General features: G+C 50.9%; 1 protein-coding gene across 2 annotated transcripts in view; it reads right to left on the bottom strand.

Moving 5' to 3' along the window:
- BRPF3 (bromodomain and PHD finger containing, 3) overlaps positions 1-13,077 on the bottom strand; it is an 18,495-nt gene extending 5,418 nt beyond the window's left edge. The window contains exons 1-8 of one of the 2 annotated variants that reach the window (XM_009996298.1): positions 13,045-13,077; positions 9,506-10,908; positions 7,809-7,965; positions 6,033-6,164; positions 4,486-4,614; positions 3,630-3,942; positions 1,897-2,163; positions 957-1,445 (exon numbers count right to left, since the gene is read on the bottom strand). In XM_009996298.1, coding sequence (XP_009994600.1) covers positions 957-1,445; positions 1,897-2,163; positions 3,630-3,942; positions 4,486-4,614; positions 6,033-6,164; positions 7,809-7,965; positions 9,506-10,890 — 2,872 coding nt within the window. In that variant the 5' untranslated portion in view covers positions 10,891-10,908; positions 13,045-13,077. Of the gene's footprint in view, positions 1-956; positions 1,449-1,896; positions 2,164-3,629; positions 3,943-4,485; positions 4,615-6,032; positions 6,165-7,808; positions 7,966-9,505; positions 10,909-13,044 lie in introns of those variants that run through there. The other variant, XM_009996224.1, reaches the window with a different exon arrangement.
- Positions 13,078-16,585: the final 3,508 nt, after the last annotated feature.

Genomic DNA, 16,585 nt, shown 5'->3' with positions numbered 1-16,585 from the left:
CCCCCTTGTCCTCTCTCTCCCTGCCCTTGTCCCAAGTCCCTCCCCAGCTTTCCTGGAGCCCCTTCAGGCACTGGAAGCTGCTCTAAGGTCTCCCTGGAGCCTTCTCTTCTCCAGGCTGAACACCCCAACTCTCCCAGCCTGGCTCCAGAGCAGAGCTGCTCTAGCTCTCGGATCATCTTCAATTACTTTCCTCACACTCTCAATTTGCTCATGACCTTCCAACAGTCAAAACAGCTTTAAGATAACATTTGAGGTCTAGGCCAAGTCAAGCCTTACAGATGGGAACTGTCCCACAGTGGCTGTTAATACAGAATTAAAAATCAATCACACTCCTGTCACTCAGGTGTTCCCTTTCGCCTTCAGTCTTTCCAAATTTCATCACAGCTGCTCATTCTCATTTGCAGATCTAATTTGAAAAGGAACCTAATTTTATTTAAACCCCAGAACTGATTTAAAAGGAATGTTTAAACATCTCCTCTTACATGGGTGCTGTGTCCCTGGTCCACTGCACACTTCCAACCCAATGCATCACTTCTGTAGGAGGAAATTCTCAGTCTTAAGAGTGTCCAAGCAAACACTTCCATGAGGGTGAAGCTGTGGCTGCCCCATCCCCCGCAGTGTTGAAGGGCAGGTTGGATGGGGCTTGGAGCAACCTGGGCTGTTGGCAGGTGTCCCTGCCCATGCAGGGGGATTGGACTGGATGGTCTTGAAGGTCCCTTCCAACCCAAACCACCCCATGATTCTATGCCATGATTCTCTACACGACTTCAGAAACATGTAGCAGAGATGAAGCTTCACCAAACACATCTGGTCACAGGGACCATGTGTCCCCCAGGGATCAACTGAGTTTCAGGTGAGCAGTTTGGACACAGGCATCTTTACTCAACCTCAGGAATTCCCACTCCCTCAGCCCAACCTCGCAGTTCCCGGAATGAAGAGAAATCCTAAGGAATTACCTCTCTGTCCTGCCTGCCTGGGCGACCTCTCCCCGTCGCTCTCGCTGCAGGTCCCGCTCCGCAGCCGCTTCCGAGCCTGGGGGCGGGAAGGTGAAAGCTGCCCAGCCTGCCCATGGTCCTCCCCGTTCTCCAGGGAACAGTCCAGGCCTCTCTGCAGCTTCACCCCATTCTTAGCTTTCCTAAAAAGGACAGATGTCCTTCGGCCGACGCCGCTGAAGGGGGGACTGGCCGGGGTGTCTGTGGGTGGCAAGGCCAGCCCGTTGAGGCCGTTGTCGCTGAGCAGGCGCTGGAAGGCCTGGCTCTCCCGCTGCAGGGCCTTCTTGTCAAAGAGGTCCCTGTCTGGCATCACCTTCTTCTGCAGCTGATTCAAGGACTTGCTTTCACTGATGGGTTTCAGGGTTGGAGGGTCCTGGAGAGAGTCCAGCTCTGAGAGGGATGGTGCAGGTCCTGTGGGTTCCAGGGTGGGAGGCTGAGGGGGTTTGGCATCATCTGCTAAAGGAACAAAGAATCTGCTTGAACATTTCAGGCAGTTATTCCCCAAAACTACCAGCAGCCATTCCCATCTTTCACTAGGGCCATGGACAGGAGAAACAGCAGGTCTTGACTGCTGACATGCACTAGGAGTCACAGAATCGTTGGGGTTAGAAGGGACCACTGAAGATCATCCAGTCCAACCCCCTGCTACAGCAGGGTCACCTACAGTAGATCCCACAGGAACACATCCAGATGCATCTGGAGTTTCTCCAGAGAAGGAGACTCCACAACCTCTCTGGCCTGTCCCAGGGCTCTGCTACTCTCACAGTAAAGAACATTTTCCTTATGTTTAACTTGAACCTCCTGTGTTCCAGCTTCTGCCCGTTGCCCCTTGTCCTGTCACCAGACAATGCGGGAAAGAGACAGAAAGGAGACTTGGAGCTAAAACCCTGCTGCAGCCTCTCACCTTTATTCTCTTCCTCATCCCCTTCCCTTGATGATTTATCCAGCCCCTCTTCCTGGGACACAGGCTCCCCATTGGGATTGGTCTTGTTCTGCTGCTGGGCCAGTTTCTGCCGAATGGAGTTGATTTCCCGTCTCAGGAGCCGGATGCGCCGTGTCCGGGCACCACTGGACCTCATGGTGCTCACCATGTCCAGCTTCTCCAGCAGCTCCTTCAGCTGGGCCTCCAAGGAGAGGTGAGCCCGGTTCTCTGGGAGGAGGATGTTATCCACTGCATCAAAAGAGAGTGTGACAGTGAAGGGAAGGAGCAAGGCTTCCTGGAGAAGCATTTGGGGCTCGCTGCCCTGCCTTCTTCCCACTGCTTGAACAATTTCAGTTCATGGATTTAGGAATTGTTAACCTTGGAGCTCAGAGTTCCCTCCTTTGGGTAAAGAGCAGCTGATTTAACCTGCACTGCTCTCCAGTCCCTGTTACTGTCCCAGGGCAACAGTGACAGGGCTGCACCCACAGCCCAAGCCCTGGGCAGAAACCTAATTCATTGCCAGATGAAACCACAAATCAGAGCACAAAACAGAACATGTTTGCCCTTCCCCTGGCTCTGCTGGTGGGCTGGAATCCAAGAGAGCAGGGCAGAGAGCTGAGGGCTGGGCTGTCCTGCACCAACAAGAATTTCCCAACAGACTGTCTGTCTGCATCCCAGTGGGCTGCAATATTTAGGAATCACACCACGAGCTCTGCTGGGTGGCAGCAGTGCTCTGTACTGAGGTTAGCAAGGTTATCCAGCCAGTGCTTTTGGAGCTCAGGACCAGCTGTGGGAGTGGATGGGCTCTTGTTGTAAATGGAAAGGCTTGGTTGAAAGGACTGCTTGGGTTCCAGTACCATAATCCCATGTCACCCCCTTTCAGACCTCAGTGCTCCACTTAACCCTGCTGCTCTCTACCAATTTACAATGAAATATGCTTTCCTCAGACCAAAAGTCCTAGATCCACCTTTGCACCATTCTCTTAAATACCAAGCTTTACTACAGCCATGGCACAAATCAATCAGTGTGGGCCCCTAAAAGGCTCTTCAGGGGCAGACATGCACCAGGAGAGCTGGAGCTGAGCTGCACCCAGCTCCAAGGGCCTGGCTCACTTGAAATCATAGATTGTGTTGGGTTGGAAGGGACCTCTAAAGCTCATCTAGTCCAGCCCCCCTACAATAAGCAGGGACATCTCCAACTAGACCACATTGCTCAGAGCCCCATCCAGCCTGACCTTGAATGTCTCCAGGGATGGAGCTTCCACCACCTCTCCAGGCAACCTGTTCCACTGATCCACCACCCTCATATGAAATAACTTTTCCCTAATGTCCAACCTCAATCTACCCTTTTCTAGCTTAAAACCATCACCCCTTGTCCTATCATTACATGTCCTTGTGAGCAGCTCTTCCCCAGCCTCCCTACAGGCCCCTTCAGGCACTGGAAGGTGCTCTGAGGTCACCCTGGAGTCTTCTCTTCTCCAGGCTGAACAACCCCAATTCCCCCAGCCTGTCTTCATCAGAGAGAGAGAAATCCCACTCTTTGAGGGCCCAAAGGAGTGAGATCCATGCTTAGGTATTTAGATGGAGAGAAATATTCCTTCATGCTGAACAATCTCTACGATCTTCCCGCGGGTCAAGCGACACGCGGCAAAGGAAGAAAACAAACCCACCATCTGCCCGGAAACAACCCAACCACAAACTGAACAATCAACTCACCATCCTCCCAAGAAAAGCGGTAAAAGTCCTCAGTTTTGGGTGACTCGGGCAGGTGAACCCCCACATCAGTGTCAAAGCCAATGTTCTCAGCCTGCCTCCGGGCATGGCGCAAAACGGCTCCTCCGAGGTCCCTGAGCCGGACAGCTGCTCGGTGGAAAATCGTGTCTTTAGCATTATACCTCATGCAGTTGGCAACTATAAGGTTAAAGTCTTCCTCAAACTCCTCCAAGGTTCGGTAGAGGTGGGACTCCAGCTTCCGCCTCATGGTGGAAAAATCCATTGGGTTGGAAATGAATTCCAGGTAATCTGGAACCTAAACATATAAAACCTGTACAATTACAAAAACCATTTACTAGCCAAACTGGAGCGCGTCCAGCACGAGAACTCCTAAAGCTCTTTCTACCAGCAAAGGGCAGAGCCAGCAGGTCCCTTCTGTGTCACCCACTCCAGGTAGACACATCCTGGCTCTGCAAAACATAACTGAGATGTGCTGAAGCTTCCAGAAAACATATACCCTTTGTTTTGTTTTGTTTTGGCTTGGAAGGATACCCACATGGTGAGTCCTCTTTGAGATGTTCTTAGGTCCATCAGCAGTTTGGGACACAGAGCCCTGGGACAAGCTGCCCAGAGAGGTTGTGGAGTCTCCTCTGGAGACATTCCAAACCCATCTGGACATGTTCCTATGGGATCTACTGTAGGTGACCCTGCTCTAGCAGGGGGTTGGACTAGATGATCTTCAGAGGTCCCTTCCAACCCTGAGGACTGTGTGACTCTGTGCTTCCAGGGGTAGGACAGCACATGGTGACAGCAACACCTCACCTACAACCCGTTAGATGCCTCTAGGAAAGAGACTTGCCTCGTTCAGGTTGACAGGCTCTGCAAAGATCTGGGCAGCATCCTTCTCCTGCAGCAGGTCCAGCGTTGTGCGCAGCAGCACGTTGAAAGGGGTCAGCTGCAGCTCCATGGCAGCCTGCTGCACCTTCACCTGGGAAGGGGACAACAGCCACGAGCAGTTAGCAAGGAGAGGATATGTGAGTGGTGGCTCCCTCTGGTTTCACCTGAATCATCAACCCAGCTCTACTCAGTGGTGGAAACCACAGGTCATCACACCACTGCTCTGGTAGATCCACTGCTGAAAAACTCCTGGCAAGCACCTGGTGCTCCCCATGGGCTGGATCCAGATCCATAACCAGCCCTTTGCAGAGTGAAACTGCACAGCCCAGTCCTTCTGTATGGAGAACTCCTCTTTAGCCAATCTCATAAAGCCAAACCAAGAGCAAACCTCACAGAATTAAAAGATAATTACAACTAAAAATGAAAACAGGAAGAAGCTCTTCATGGTACATGATCCTGTCCAACTCTCAGCCTCAAGATATTATGATGCCAATTAGCAACATCAGAGAGAAGTTAAAAGTAGGCAGGTGTTTACATGAACAACACCACCCATCATCAGGCTGGAGAGCATCAACAAAGTGGAAGCTACAAGGTCTCACACTGCAAGGCAGAAGCCAAACAACAACAGTGGTTTAAATGTTTGCAAATTCCTCACACAGCCTCTAACACCCTTTATGAAGCCTCCAACACTGATTCCAAGCAAACAAGTTGTAGCACTGGTTTGATCACTTACACTGAAGATCCAGTCAAAGAAGACTGGAGCAGGACTGAAGTGTTTATGTCTCCTTTAACTTTTTAAATTTCTTTGATCTTATAATCCCTCATTAAATCAACCACTTCAGTACCAAAGGAAAGCAAGTCTGTTTGCATAAAGTGTTTGAGGTGCTCAGCAACCAGACAGGATCAGTAAGAGAATGAATGATGGCTGATATAAAGACCACACTCCTTGCCCAGAACAGGAAAGAACCCAAAGATTAAGAAATCAATTCAGAAGCCCCCAGCAGAAGCACATGGAGCTCCTGGAGAGAGTCCAGAGGAGCCTCAGAGATGATCCAAGGGCTGGAGCAGCTCTGCTCTGGAGACAGGCTGGGAGAGTTGGGGTGTTCAGCCTGGAGAAGAGAAGGCTCCAGGAGACCTTAGAGCACCTTCCAATGCCTGAAGGGGCTCCAGGAAAGCTGGGGAGGGACTTGGGAGAAGGGCAGGGAGGGATGGGATGAGGGGAAATGGATGAAAACTGGAAGAGGAAGATTTAGGTCTTCAAGATCATCTAGATCCAACCCCCTGCATGGGCAGGGACACCTCCCACCAGCCCAGGTTGCTCCAAGCCCCATCCAACCTGCCCTTCAACACTGCCAGGGATGGGGCAGCCACAGCTTCCCTGGGCAACCTGTTCCACGGTCTCACCACCCTCACAGCAAAGAATTTCCTCCTCATGTCCAATCTAAAGCTTTCTTCTTCCAGTTTTGATTCATTCCCCCTTGTCCTTCCTCTCACTCCCAGTCTACCCACCTGCTCCCGTTTGAGCTTCTCCCTCTTACGGATCAGCTCGATCAGCAGCCGCGCTCGCTCCAGGTCGTGCCGCAGTTTCTGCCAGTACTTCAGCTCCTCCTTCACTGCACTGGTCTTCTCATCCTGCTCCTTCTGCAAGACACAACAGTGGGGTGAGATGAAAAAAAAACACAACTGGTTTCCTGCCTTTCCTCCTCTTTCCAGGCATCCCCTGGGAGTTGCTCTCCTAGTCTTCCTGCTGTCTACTTGCCTCCTTTCAGGCTACAAGCCCCTCCTTCCTCCAGCTCTCAGCTGTCTCACAAACACAGCATCTCTGGATTATATGTTATCAGTGATGCTGGGATTAAATCACACTGCAGCTACACTCTGGGAACATGCTTCAGTGCATTTTCACTTAAACCCTCCCTGCTTTTATATCCAAGTTCACTACAGAGGCTGGAAACCCTTTTCCTTGGATGCTGTGCATCCAAGAGGCAGTCCAAAGAGTTACAGCAGAAAGGGAAGGGAAAGGATGGGAGGAAAGAGCTATTAATAATTCTCTTGGGAACCAAGAAGAAATAGAACCAATCATGAGATTTAACAAGAAGAGATTGGCCAAAACACAAAGGAACAACCAAGGCTGGGAGATGAGCTCACACCTTGCAAGACACAGTGGAGTGGCTTCATCATCCTCCCTCTCCTAAATCTGCAGCTTTTCACATGGTTCTGAGGACCTAGCTGAAGTGCACACACTGTCACAGGACTGCCAAGAGAGGACACTTGCTTCACAAGATCTTGATGGACATTGAAAAACTTCCTGATGGTAAACTGCCAACTTAACACACCAGGGAAATCCTGCACTTCCCCAAGCTCCAGACTGATGGGTGGGAAAAAAATGGTTTATTAGTCACCCAGAGCAGTCTTTGTGCAAACCAAAAGCCTAAAAATTCCTCCAACTTCAGTAAAAATACACATCCACAAGGTGCACAATGTCTCCTGATGGGCTTGGGTGTTAACAAGAATTTATTCACCAAAAGGGTTATCAGGCATTGAAACAGGCTGCCCAGGGGTGGAGTCACCATCCCTGGAGGGATTTAGGAGTCATATAGACATAGTACTGAGGGATATGGTTTAGTTGAGGACTTGTCTATGTTAGGTTAACAGTTGGACTTGATCTTGAAGGTCTTTTCCAACCTAGGTGATTCTGTGACTGCTTCATTCCTTCCCCAACCACTTCTTGTGCCAAACACCATCCTGTTTAACAGCATCCAGGTGCAGTGAGTCTGGAGGCCAGCTCAGAGGAGGAAGCAAAAGAGTCCAGAGCTGATGGTTATGTCTAAACTTCCATATGAATGTGCATGGGAGGGTCGGAAATGGAAACTGCAGGAAGAATGACCCAAACTGGAATTTGGCCAGGACTCTGGAGCTAACACCCATTTTCTTGAGGAGGGGATCTTTAATCACTCTTGAGGAACGTGGTTTTATGATTCATCTAAAGCATCAGTCCATCAAGGACCCATCACACCTTTGCACAATCCCAGGTCTCCTGAGTCAGGGAGAAACCTCTTCCCTGCTGTCTCATCAACACCAACTCCAGTGGCAGGATGGACATCCCACTGCTACACTAACTCAGCTCTTCAGACACAAGCACCCCAAGAGGAGACCAAAAGAGACTTCGATGAGGTCACCCTCTGATCCTTTCACCCTCCCTCCCTTTCCCAGCCACGTGTCAAGCACATCTCCCCCTGGAATGAGAGGTGTGTGTCCTCTCCTGGGGGTGCAGCTGAGGAGCAGTACCTGCTCAGCGCTCCGCTGAGCCTGGAGGTGCGAGTGCAGGCGCCGGATCAGGGGCACCCCGTTCCTCGCCTGCCGCTTCAGCAGCCAGTAGCTGTGGAGCCTCTGCATGAACTGGTTCTTCCTCTGGAAGGAGAGGCCACTGCAGATTTTGTTCAGCCTGAAGGAAGCAAAAGAGGTGTCATGGACCCAGCTGCAACTCCAGCGTGACCCTGGTGATGCCTCAGGTTTCTCAACGAAGCTTTGAGGTGCTGTGTCAACGCATGCTCTGAATGACCCACCCATCTGGTGCCATCTGGGATGTCCCCATCAAGAAGACATTGAGCCCATCATGAATACATTCACATCTACTTTTCACAATGTATCCCAATTTTAGTAGCAGCTCAGCTGGAGGTTCTCACCAAGCACTTGTCCCAGCACAGTCAGAGCACAGAACCACCAATTCAGCTCAGAGGCTCCACTTCATAGAATCATGGGATGGTTTGGGTTGGAAAAGACCTTAAAGATCATCCATTTCCAACCCCCTGCATGGGCAGGGACACCTCCCATCAGACCAGGCTGCTCCAAGACCCATCCAACCTGCCCTTCAACACCCCCAGGGATGGGGCAGCCACAGCTTCTCTGGGCAACCTAGGCCAGGGTCTCACCACCCTCACAGCAAAGAGTTTCCTCCTCATGTCCAATGTCCTAATGTCTCCCCTCTTCCAGTTTTCATCCATTCCCCCTCATCCCATCCCTCCCTGCCCTCGTCCCAAGTCCCAGCTTTCCTGGAGCCCCTTCAGGCACTGGAAGCTGCTCTAAGGTCTCCCTGGAGCCTTCTCTTCTTCAGGCTGAACACCCCAACTCTCCCAGCCTGTCTCCAGAGCAGAGCTGCTCCAGCTCTTGGATCATCTCTGAGGCGTCCTCTGGACTCTCTCCAGGAGCTCCATGTGCTTCTTATGTTGGTGGGTATTTCAAAATATGAGGGGGGGTGTATGTTGGGGAGTATTTAAAAACTACTTTCAGTGTCAAGAACTTTCCTGGGGGTCATTTAGGTCCAATGTTATTGAGCTGCAGCCTGGCAAAATAATGTGACAAGAGCCCAAGAATGATATAGCACCTATTTCAATCTATCCAAACCATTCACTGGATTAAATGTGGTGCATTATCAGCAGCTTTCTAAAGCTCATCTGTTAAAATACCAGTGTCACATCACCACACTCCCTCAGGCACCAAACGAAAATTCAGCACTACCTAGTTCTGCATGAGAGAGGAAAAAAAAAGACACAGCCAAACTCAGAGCTGCCTGCAACCCTGACAAGTTTGACACGCTCTGTGATGGAAGAGGGAATTAAGAACCTATAAAATGAGATTAAAAAAGCATTTAACAGCAGGATGACCCCTACCTGCCTGCCAATTTGAAGTATTTTAAAAACACCTTCACATCCATCTGTGTAAATTCAGAGGCTAGATGGGTGCTTGGCTTTTGGAGGCCATCATGGATTCTGTTACAGTTTGGGAGAGGTGTATGGCAAGGCAGGAAAACCAGAGTGTGCCAGCGACACTGGACATGGAGGATTCTAGAGAGCACGCTTTGAACACTGATATTGCCAGGTCTTGACTGAAGATTCAGTGTTTCCAAGGTCCAGGAGAAGGACCAAGCCCTCAGAACAGACCTTGCCCAGCTGTTCAGCTCCTGCCCATCCACCTGCAACACTCACCTGTAAGAGGGGATTTGCGCAACTGTCACCATGGGCACAGACGAACGCTCGTTGGTCACATCACTAGGCTCCTTTTTGATCTTCTGCTTCAATTTCACTTGGTTCTTTTTCAGAGACCCTTTGGGAGGCCCCAAATTGGCTTCCTCCTCTCTCTCCTCCTTCACAATGTCCTCCTGCCTCTCACCACTAGGAGCCAGAGACCCTTTTTTCACCATCCCAGGCGGGGAATGACTCTCACAATAGGCAGTCTTGCGCACGGTGAATGTCGTGCCGTTGATGCTGGTTTCCCTCATGGGTTCAATCTTCATGAAGAGACCAGCCCGCTGGGCACAGGTGACATGGAAGGCAGTGTAACAGTTCACCTTGTGGCATTGGATGGCAGCTCCCATGCCTTTCTGCTTGCAGATATAGCACGTGAGCTTCCACCGAGCCGGGGGGATGTTATTTATCCCTTCGATGGGCTCCAGGAACACAGTGTTTGCAAAGCAGACCTCTGGGATCCAGATGGCACAAACCACGTGAGCCCAGCGGCCATCGCTGGTCTGCTTGAAGGCTCCTCCTTTGTTGGGGCAAAGGACACAATCCACAGGGCGAGAAGGGGACTGCAGGCAGCAGCGACAAAGCCACTGCCCCTCGGGGATGTAGGGCACACCGTAGCACTCCTGGTGCACGGCCAGATTGCAGATATCACAGAAGAGGATGACGTTGCTGTTGTGACACTCATCATCCATGCAGACACAGCAGAAGGCATCCTCATCAATGAGGGACTGCTGAGCCCCGTTGTTCCGGCTCTCGAGGTACGACTCTTTTTCCAACCTGTCCACCAGCAGCTCAAAAGTGTCAGCAGAAACTGACCCATAACCATCGTCCCTTCTCTTCTCATTGACCATCTCCAGCCACGCCAGGTCCTCCTCGTCCATGTCATACTCCACCTCTACATCAAGGTCCTCAGGAGGCTTTTCAATGTACCTGTAGTAGGCAGCAGGCAGAGGAGGAGCATCTGGCTGGCTGAAGGAGTCCACCAGTCGGAAGCTGGGCTGGGGTAAATGTAAAGATATCCCTGGCACGTGTTTGGAGCAGGACTCCTTCTTCTTGCCTTTGGAAGGCGTCTTCTTAGATTTGGAAGGGAAAAGGGGCTGCTCGCTGTTCTCCTTGTTGCTGTTGCACTCTGTGATGTCCTGGGCAGTCAGCTCGTCCTCCGTGATGATTTTCAAGGGGTCGTAGATGCCGATGCGGTGCAGCCGCCCCTCGATGTCCACCTCCACCATCCGCTGGGCCTGCGCGTACGTCAGGGTCTCCCGGCTGGGTGAGCACTTGAGGCTGTAGGGGGAGGGGGAACGTCTCCCTCCCAGGGGCTGCCGGGACCTCCTCCGAGGCTTCCTCATGGCTGTGCTCCAGGGAGCCTGTAGCAAACCAGGAGAGAGGGCAGGGTAAGGCCAGGAGACAAGCAAGGAGCTCAGGAACAGCGCTGCAGGGCAGCAACATTCCTACTGGAGACTCCACCATTGACTGAGGCCTCTTCACTTTCTTATACACAAGCAGGTATGGATAGACCAACCATTTCTTGCACTGCATCCCACAGCACCCTCCAACCTGCTCTGTTCCCATGCCAGGAGACATCTAGAACCACAGAAGGGTTAAGGTTGGAAGGGACCTTAAACATCATCAGGTTCCAACCTCCCTGCTATGAGCAGGGACACCTCTCACCAGACCAGGCTGCACAAGCCTCATCAACCTCCAGGGATGGGGCTTCCACAACCTCCCTGGGCAACCTATTCAAGGACCTTGCTGCCCTCATGGTGAAGAATTTCTTCCAAATACCTGACCTAAACCTCCCTTCTTTCAGTTTAAAACCATTATCCCTTGTCCTATCACTGTCTTCTCTGGTGAAAAGCCCTCCCCATCTTTCCTGGAGCCCCTTCAGGTACTGGAATATAAACACCCCCACACCACCAGGGAAGAGCTGGAATATATTTTCCAGTATAGCATCCACCCAGTTTGTTGTGCATCCAGCTCAGCAAACCATTCAGATCCCCCAAAACTCAAAAGCAGCACTTATCCCATCTGCCTGCTCCGTTCACACAAGCCAAGGAGGTCTCTGTTGTTTTGCCTGTGACTTTTCTTTTATGCCCCCAACAGCACACAAAATGTCTTCCAGATGGAAAGGAAAGCCCTGTTCCTGCCCTGTGAAAGCAGTCCCAATTTCTTTTTGTCACTGAGCTCCAGATGAGAAAACTAGCAGTGCTCCTCCATTGCAGATGCAAAAAGTCCTGTAAGGAAAAATCATCCTCCAGCTTTACTCTCCCTTCTGTTCCTTGCACCACTCTGCAGTCTTCACTTAACAGACTGTGTCTTTCCCAACATGCAAAATGGGTCACAAAAGCCCAAACCAGAGGATGGCCTCCTCCGAGGCTTCCTCATGGCTGTGCTCCAGGGAGCCTGTAGCAAACCAGGAGAGAGGGCAGGGTAAGGCCAGGAGACAAGCAAGGAGCTCAGGAACAGCGCTGCAGGGCAGCAACATTCCTACTGGAGACTCCACCATTGACTGAGGCCTCTTCACTTTCTTATACACAAGCAGGTATGGATAGACCAACCATTTCTTGCACTGCATCCCACAGCACCCTCCAACCTGCTCTGTTCCCATGCCAGGAGACATCTAGAACCACAGAAGGGTTAAGGTTGGAAGGGACCTTAAACATCATCAGGTTCCAACCTCCCTGCTATGAGCAGGGACACCTCTCACCAGACCAGGCTGCACAAGCCTCATCAACCTCCAGGGATGGGGCTTCCACAACCTCCCTGGGCAACCTATTCAAGGACCTTGCTGCCCTCATGGTGAAGAATTTCTTCCAAATACCTGACCTAAACCTCCCTTCTTTCAGTTTAAAACCATTATCCCTTGTCCTATCACTGTCTTCTCTGGTGAAAAGCCCTCCCCATCTTTCCTGGAGCCCCTTCAGGTACTGGAATATAAACACCCCCACACCACCAGGGAAGAGCTGGAATATATTTTCCAGTATAGCATCCACCCAGTTTGTTGTGCATCCAGCTCAGCAAACCATTCAGATCCCCCAAAACTCAAAAGCAGCACTTATCCCATCTGCCTGCTCCGTTCACACAAGCCAAGGAGGTCTCTGTTGTTTTGCCTGTGACTTTTCTTTTATGCCCCCAACAGCACACAAAATGTCTTCCAGATGGAAAGGAAAGCCCTGTTCCTGCCCTGTGAAAGCAGTCCCAATTTCTTTTTGTCACTGAGCTCCAGATGAGAAAACTAGCAGTGCTCCTCCATTGCAGATGCAAAAAGTCCTGTAAGGAAAAATCATCCTCCAGCTTTACTCTCCCTTCTGTTCCTTGCACCACTCTGCAGTCTTCACTTAACAGACTGTGTCTTTCCCAACATGCAAAATGGGTCACAAAAGCCCAAACCAGAGGATGAACTGAGCAACCTAACAGGTGCAGGGTGTGCATCCCTTCTGCTCCTTGGTGGGATCCATAAGGAAGTGAAGGGGAACAAGCAGCATGGAACCAGATGGACTTACTAGTTCTGGCTCAAAGTTAGCCCCTCTGGAGCCACAATCCGTGTTCAGGCAGCTGAGCTGGTTCTGCATGGAGGGTCCAAAGGGGTCCGAGCAGCAAAGCAGCAGGAACAGCTTCTGGACTGCACCAGGAACTGTGCAATGGTATTTGCTCAAAGCCTTAACTAAAAGCCCAGTCTGTGCCCTCACAAACTGCTAATCAGCAACCCAGATAATTATTCGAGAGTCAGTTCCTGACAGAAAGGAGGTGCCTGTCACGGGGGAGTGGAGCAGAAGCCTGGAGCTGATGAGGTGAGCTGGAGGAGGATGGAGAGGCAGGGCAGGACCCTGGCCATCAGAGGAGGGAGGCAGAGAAAAGGGGGAGAGGAGACGAAGCCAAGTGAGTAATGCCCGTGAGAAGGGCAGCATCAGGGATGGGAACATGAGCTATGGGAATAAAAGGGCTGAAACAGAAACAAGTTGAAGAGGAGACAAAGAAAAGCAAATGTGAAATCTTCCCGAGCAGATAAGTCAACCCAGAGCTTATCTTGTTGCTACACAGGGGCCTGAAACCAGCACCTCACCCTTATTTAGAGCAATACACACTGTCAGCCCCTTTCTGTGGGACCTGCAGACAAGAAAACACACTGCAAACCTATAATCTGTACTCAGCTGCTGCATTATTTCTGCTCTGACACAGGTCCACAAACTCAACTGTGTGTGTCAGAGCAAGCAGCAGGCCGCAGAACCAGGACCTACAAGTCCAGAGCTTATTCCAAAAAAGAAGTAACAACTTCCAAGAGCAACACGTTTTTCTTGAAAAGCCTGGCTCTCTGAACGACGGGATTAAGCCACGACACAACGTGTGTCCTAAGAAACCAACAGGCTTTGGGAAAAGCTTCCAAACTCCCCTCTGCATCCACAGAAATAAGCTGCAGGTGCCAGTACACAGACCAGTAAGGATGGAGCCTGTAGGCACAATTTCATCTCAGATGACAATTTCCACCTACAAATACAGGTACCATGGATTTCAGGACCTTTGCCTTAAAACTCTAAGCAGCCATTTGACCAGCAGATTGCAGAAGCCCAACTGATCATGTCCCAGCTGAGCTCTGATGGCTTAAATCAGTAAGGAAAAAGGTTTTTAAAATAAGGGTATGAAGGTAACTTGGTCACCAAATGAAAGAGAGAGAAAATCCTGCCATCAAACAGCCCTCTTGTAATTCAGGCAGGTATGAACAGAAAATATATTTAAGGCAAAAGGTCTTATGTGCAAAAAGATACGGGAGGATAAAGCAATTAGCATGAGCTGACCACAGTCTTAATTAAATTTTGTGTTCAGGAAAAGTGAGGTGTTAGTTGATTGCTGGGAGTGCTGAAGGATGAGCAAATTTCAGCAAAATCAGCGCCTGAAGGGTTATTTTACCTGTTGATGGGGAAAACAAGGGTACATTCCTGTTGCTTTAGTGAAACAATGTTTTGTCTAGAGAAATTACACGAAGTGGGCATCACAGCAATGTTTGTTTGTAAAACAATTACTTAAGTGTTACGCAGAAGCACCTAAAGCAGCACGGAAACTGCTGCCAGAAGAGCTGAGGACCTAGGACAAGGCATGCACCTGGATATTAGGAGAGAGACACAGCTACCCACCTCCAAAATACCTTGAAAGCAGCCCTGAAATGAACTCAGACACACTGAGCTGAACACCACGACCTTGTCTGCAACAACAGAAACTTCTAAGCAGCAATCTAGGAATGTTTTGATCTCCTCGGCAAACTTGGAAAACACCTCCCAGGCACGGATAAGAAAGAATCCCTCTGCAAACAGCACCCGTGCAAGCTGAAATGCTAAAAGAGACTCGGTTTCAGTGGAGTTATGTGCTGTTTCAGCTCGTGCTGTTTCTGTCGCAGCACGGACAAAGGTTGCTGATGTGAAAGCAGAAAGTTCAAACAATCCTCTCGCCGTCCCACAGGGTGCTCAAGGCTTTCCAAAAACCTCCCATCGTCCATTTCCGCTGGGTAGTGTGCCAGGAGCAAGGGGTGAGGTTCCTAGAGAGCACAACTGAGCAAACAACGTGGCTACAACTCACAAAGCCACCGGGGATGAACTTAATTCTACCCCAGCAGTGGTTCAGTCCTCCCCAGTTTCACCCCGGTGGGCCAGAGGTCTGCAAAAGGTGACCAAGAAAAACAAACCCACCACCAGGAGACTTCAGTTTACTATCAAGAGGTTGAAAGCTCTGCTGAAAAAAAAACAACAAACTTGGGGGAGCTCCACGTATTGGAAAAGATCCCAATTTAGGCTCCTATTGTACATGCAGCCATAAAAAATCCAGCACAAAGGGCTACACATCACTGTGATGTACACCTATGCAACACACTGGCCATTTCTGGGCCCTCTCACACCACAGAAGATCTCAGTCTCCTTCCCACCCCTCCTTGCCACCACAGTCCTTCTTTCCAGCCTTTCCATGCTGAAACCAAGGATTTTCTTTCCAGCACGTTTCTTTGCTAACCTGCAGAGGACACAAGGCTGGAGCTCAAGGCAGTGCTGCTGGGGGAGTTTGCTGGCTCTTTCCAACAGGGCTTGGGGATCCCAGTGAAGAGGTAAGTCCCATGATGATGAAGACCTTCAGTGATGTGCAGTGAGAAGGACACCTGGACCTTGATGGGCAGCAGCAGATGGCAACAGGGTGGCTCCTGCTTCTCTCCAGCACACCGTGAGTTACCGGCAGTGGATCCAGCCCTAGAAAGTTTGGGTTCTGATGTTACTGGAGACTATCTCTCTCTGGTGCACCAAGTCAAACACAAGGTTCCTCCTCATCACCATGCCAATCTGGCAGCCACGCAGCTCCAGGCAGGCACTTGTTCCTGTTTGTTGGGATTTAAAACATCTTCCTGTGCAGCCACGAACAGACACCTAGGGAGCTATTTAAGAAACTAATCCATAAAACAACGGCAATGGACACCAGAGGAAAGAGACAGGAACAGTTGCAACCCCCTTTCCACCTTGCTTCTGCCAACCACAAACGCCAGGCAAAGCTCCCGCTGCCCTCGCCAATGTCCCTGCCCCATCTGTGTTTGCCATAGGCCCAGATTCCACCCCCCGGAGACCTGCCAAGGGCTCACACCCCTCATGCCCACGCTGACACCCTACAATGAAGTGTGTCAGTGCTCAGCAGAAGTTGTGGAAGAGCTGCTGAGCCAGCACCTGCCCCGGCTCACACAGAGATCTTTATCAGCCCCCGGCATTTCTGTGTCAAGCTGCGGCACATGCAGGGAGGGTGCAAGATGTGATGTCGGCCTGTGGAGGAAACTGAAGGTGAAGTCTGGGCTGAGCAACAGGTTGTGCACGCCATGAGTTGTGCCCAGCCTCAGCACCGCTCTGAGGGAATGCAATGAGCTGTGTCCGGCCTCAGCAGCAGCTGAGGGAACGCAATGAGCTGTGTCCGGCCTCAGCAGCAGCTGAGGGAACGCAATGAGCTGTGTCCGGCCTCAGCAGCAGCTGAGGGAACCATGACACACCACGGACCACACCAGGTGCCATCCGGGCGCTCCCCTCAGGA

This window comes from Chaetura pelagica, unplaced genomic scaffold (genome assembly GCF_000747805.2).
Source record: "Chaetura pelagica isolate M959 unplaced genomic scaffold, ChaPel_1.0 scaffold890, whole genome shotgun sequence".
Taxonomy (NCBI): Eukaryota; Metazoa; Chordata; class Aves; order Apodiformes; family Apodidae; genus Chaetura; species Chaetura pelagica.
Note: the sequence above shows the minus strand (reverse complement) of the source record. Positions and strands in the feature narration are given on the sequence as shown.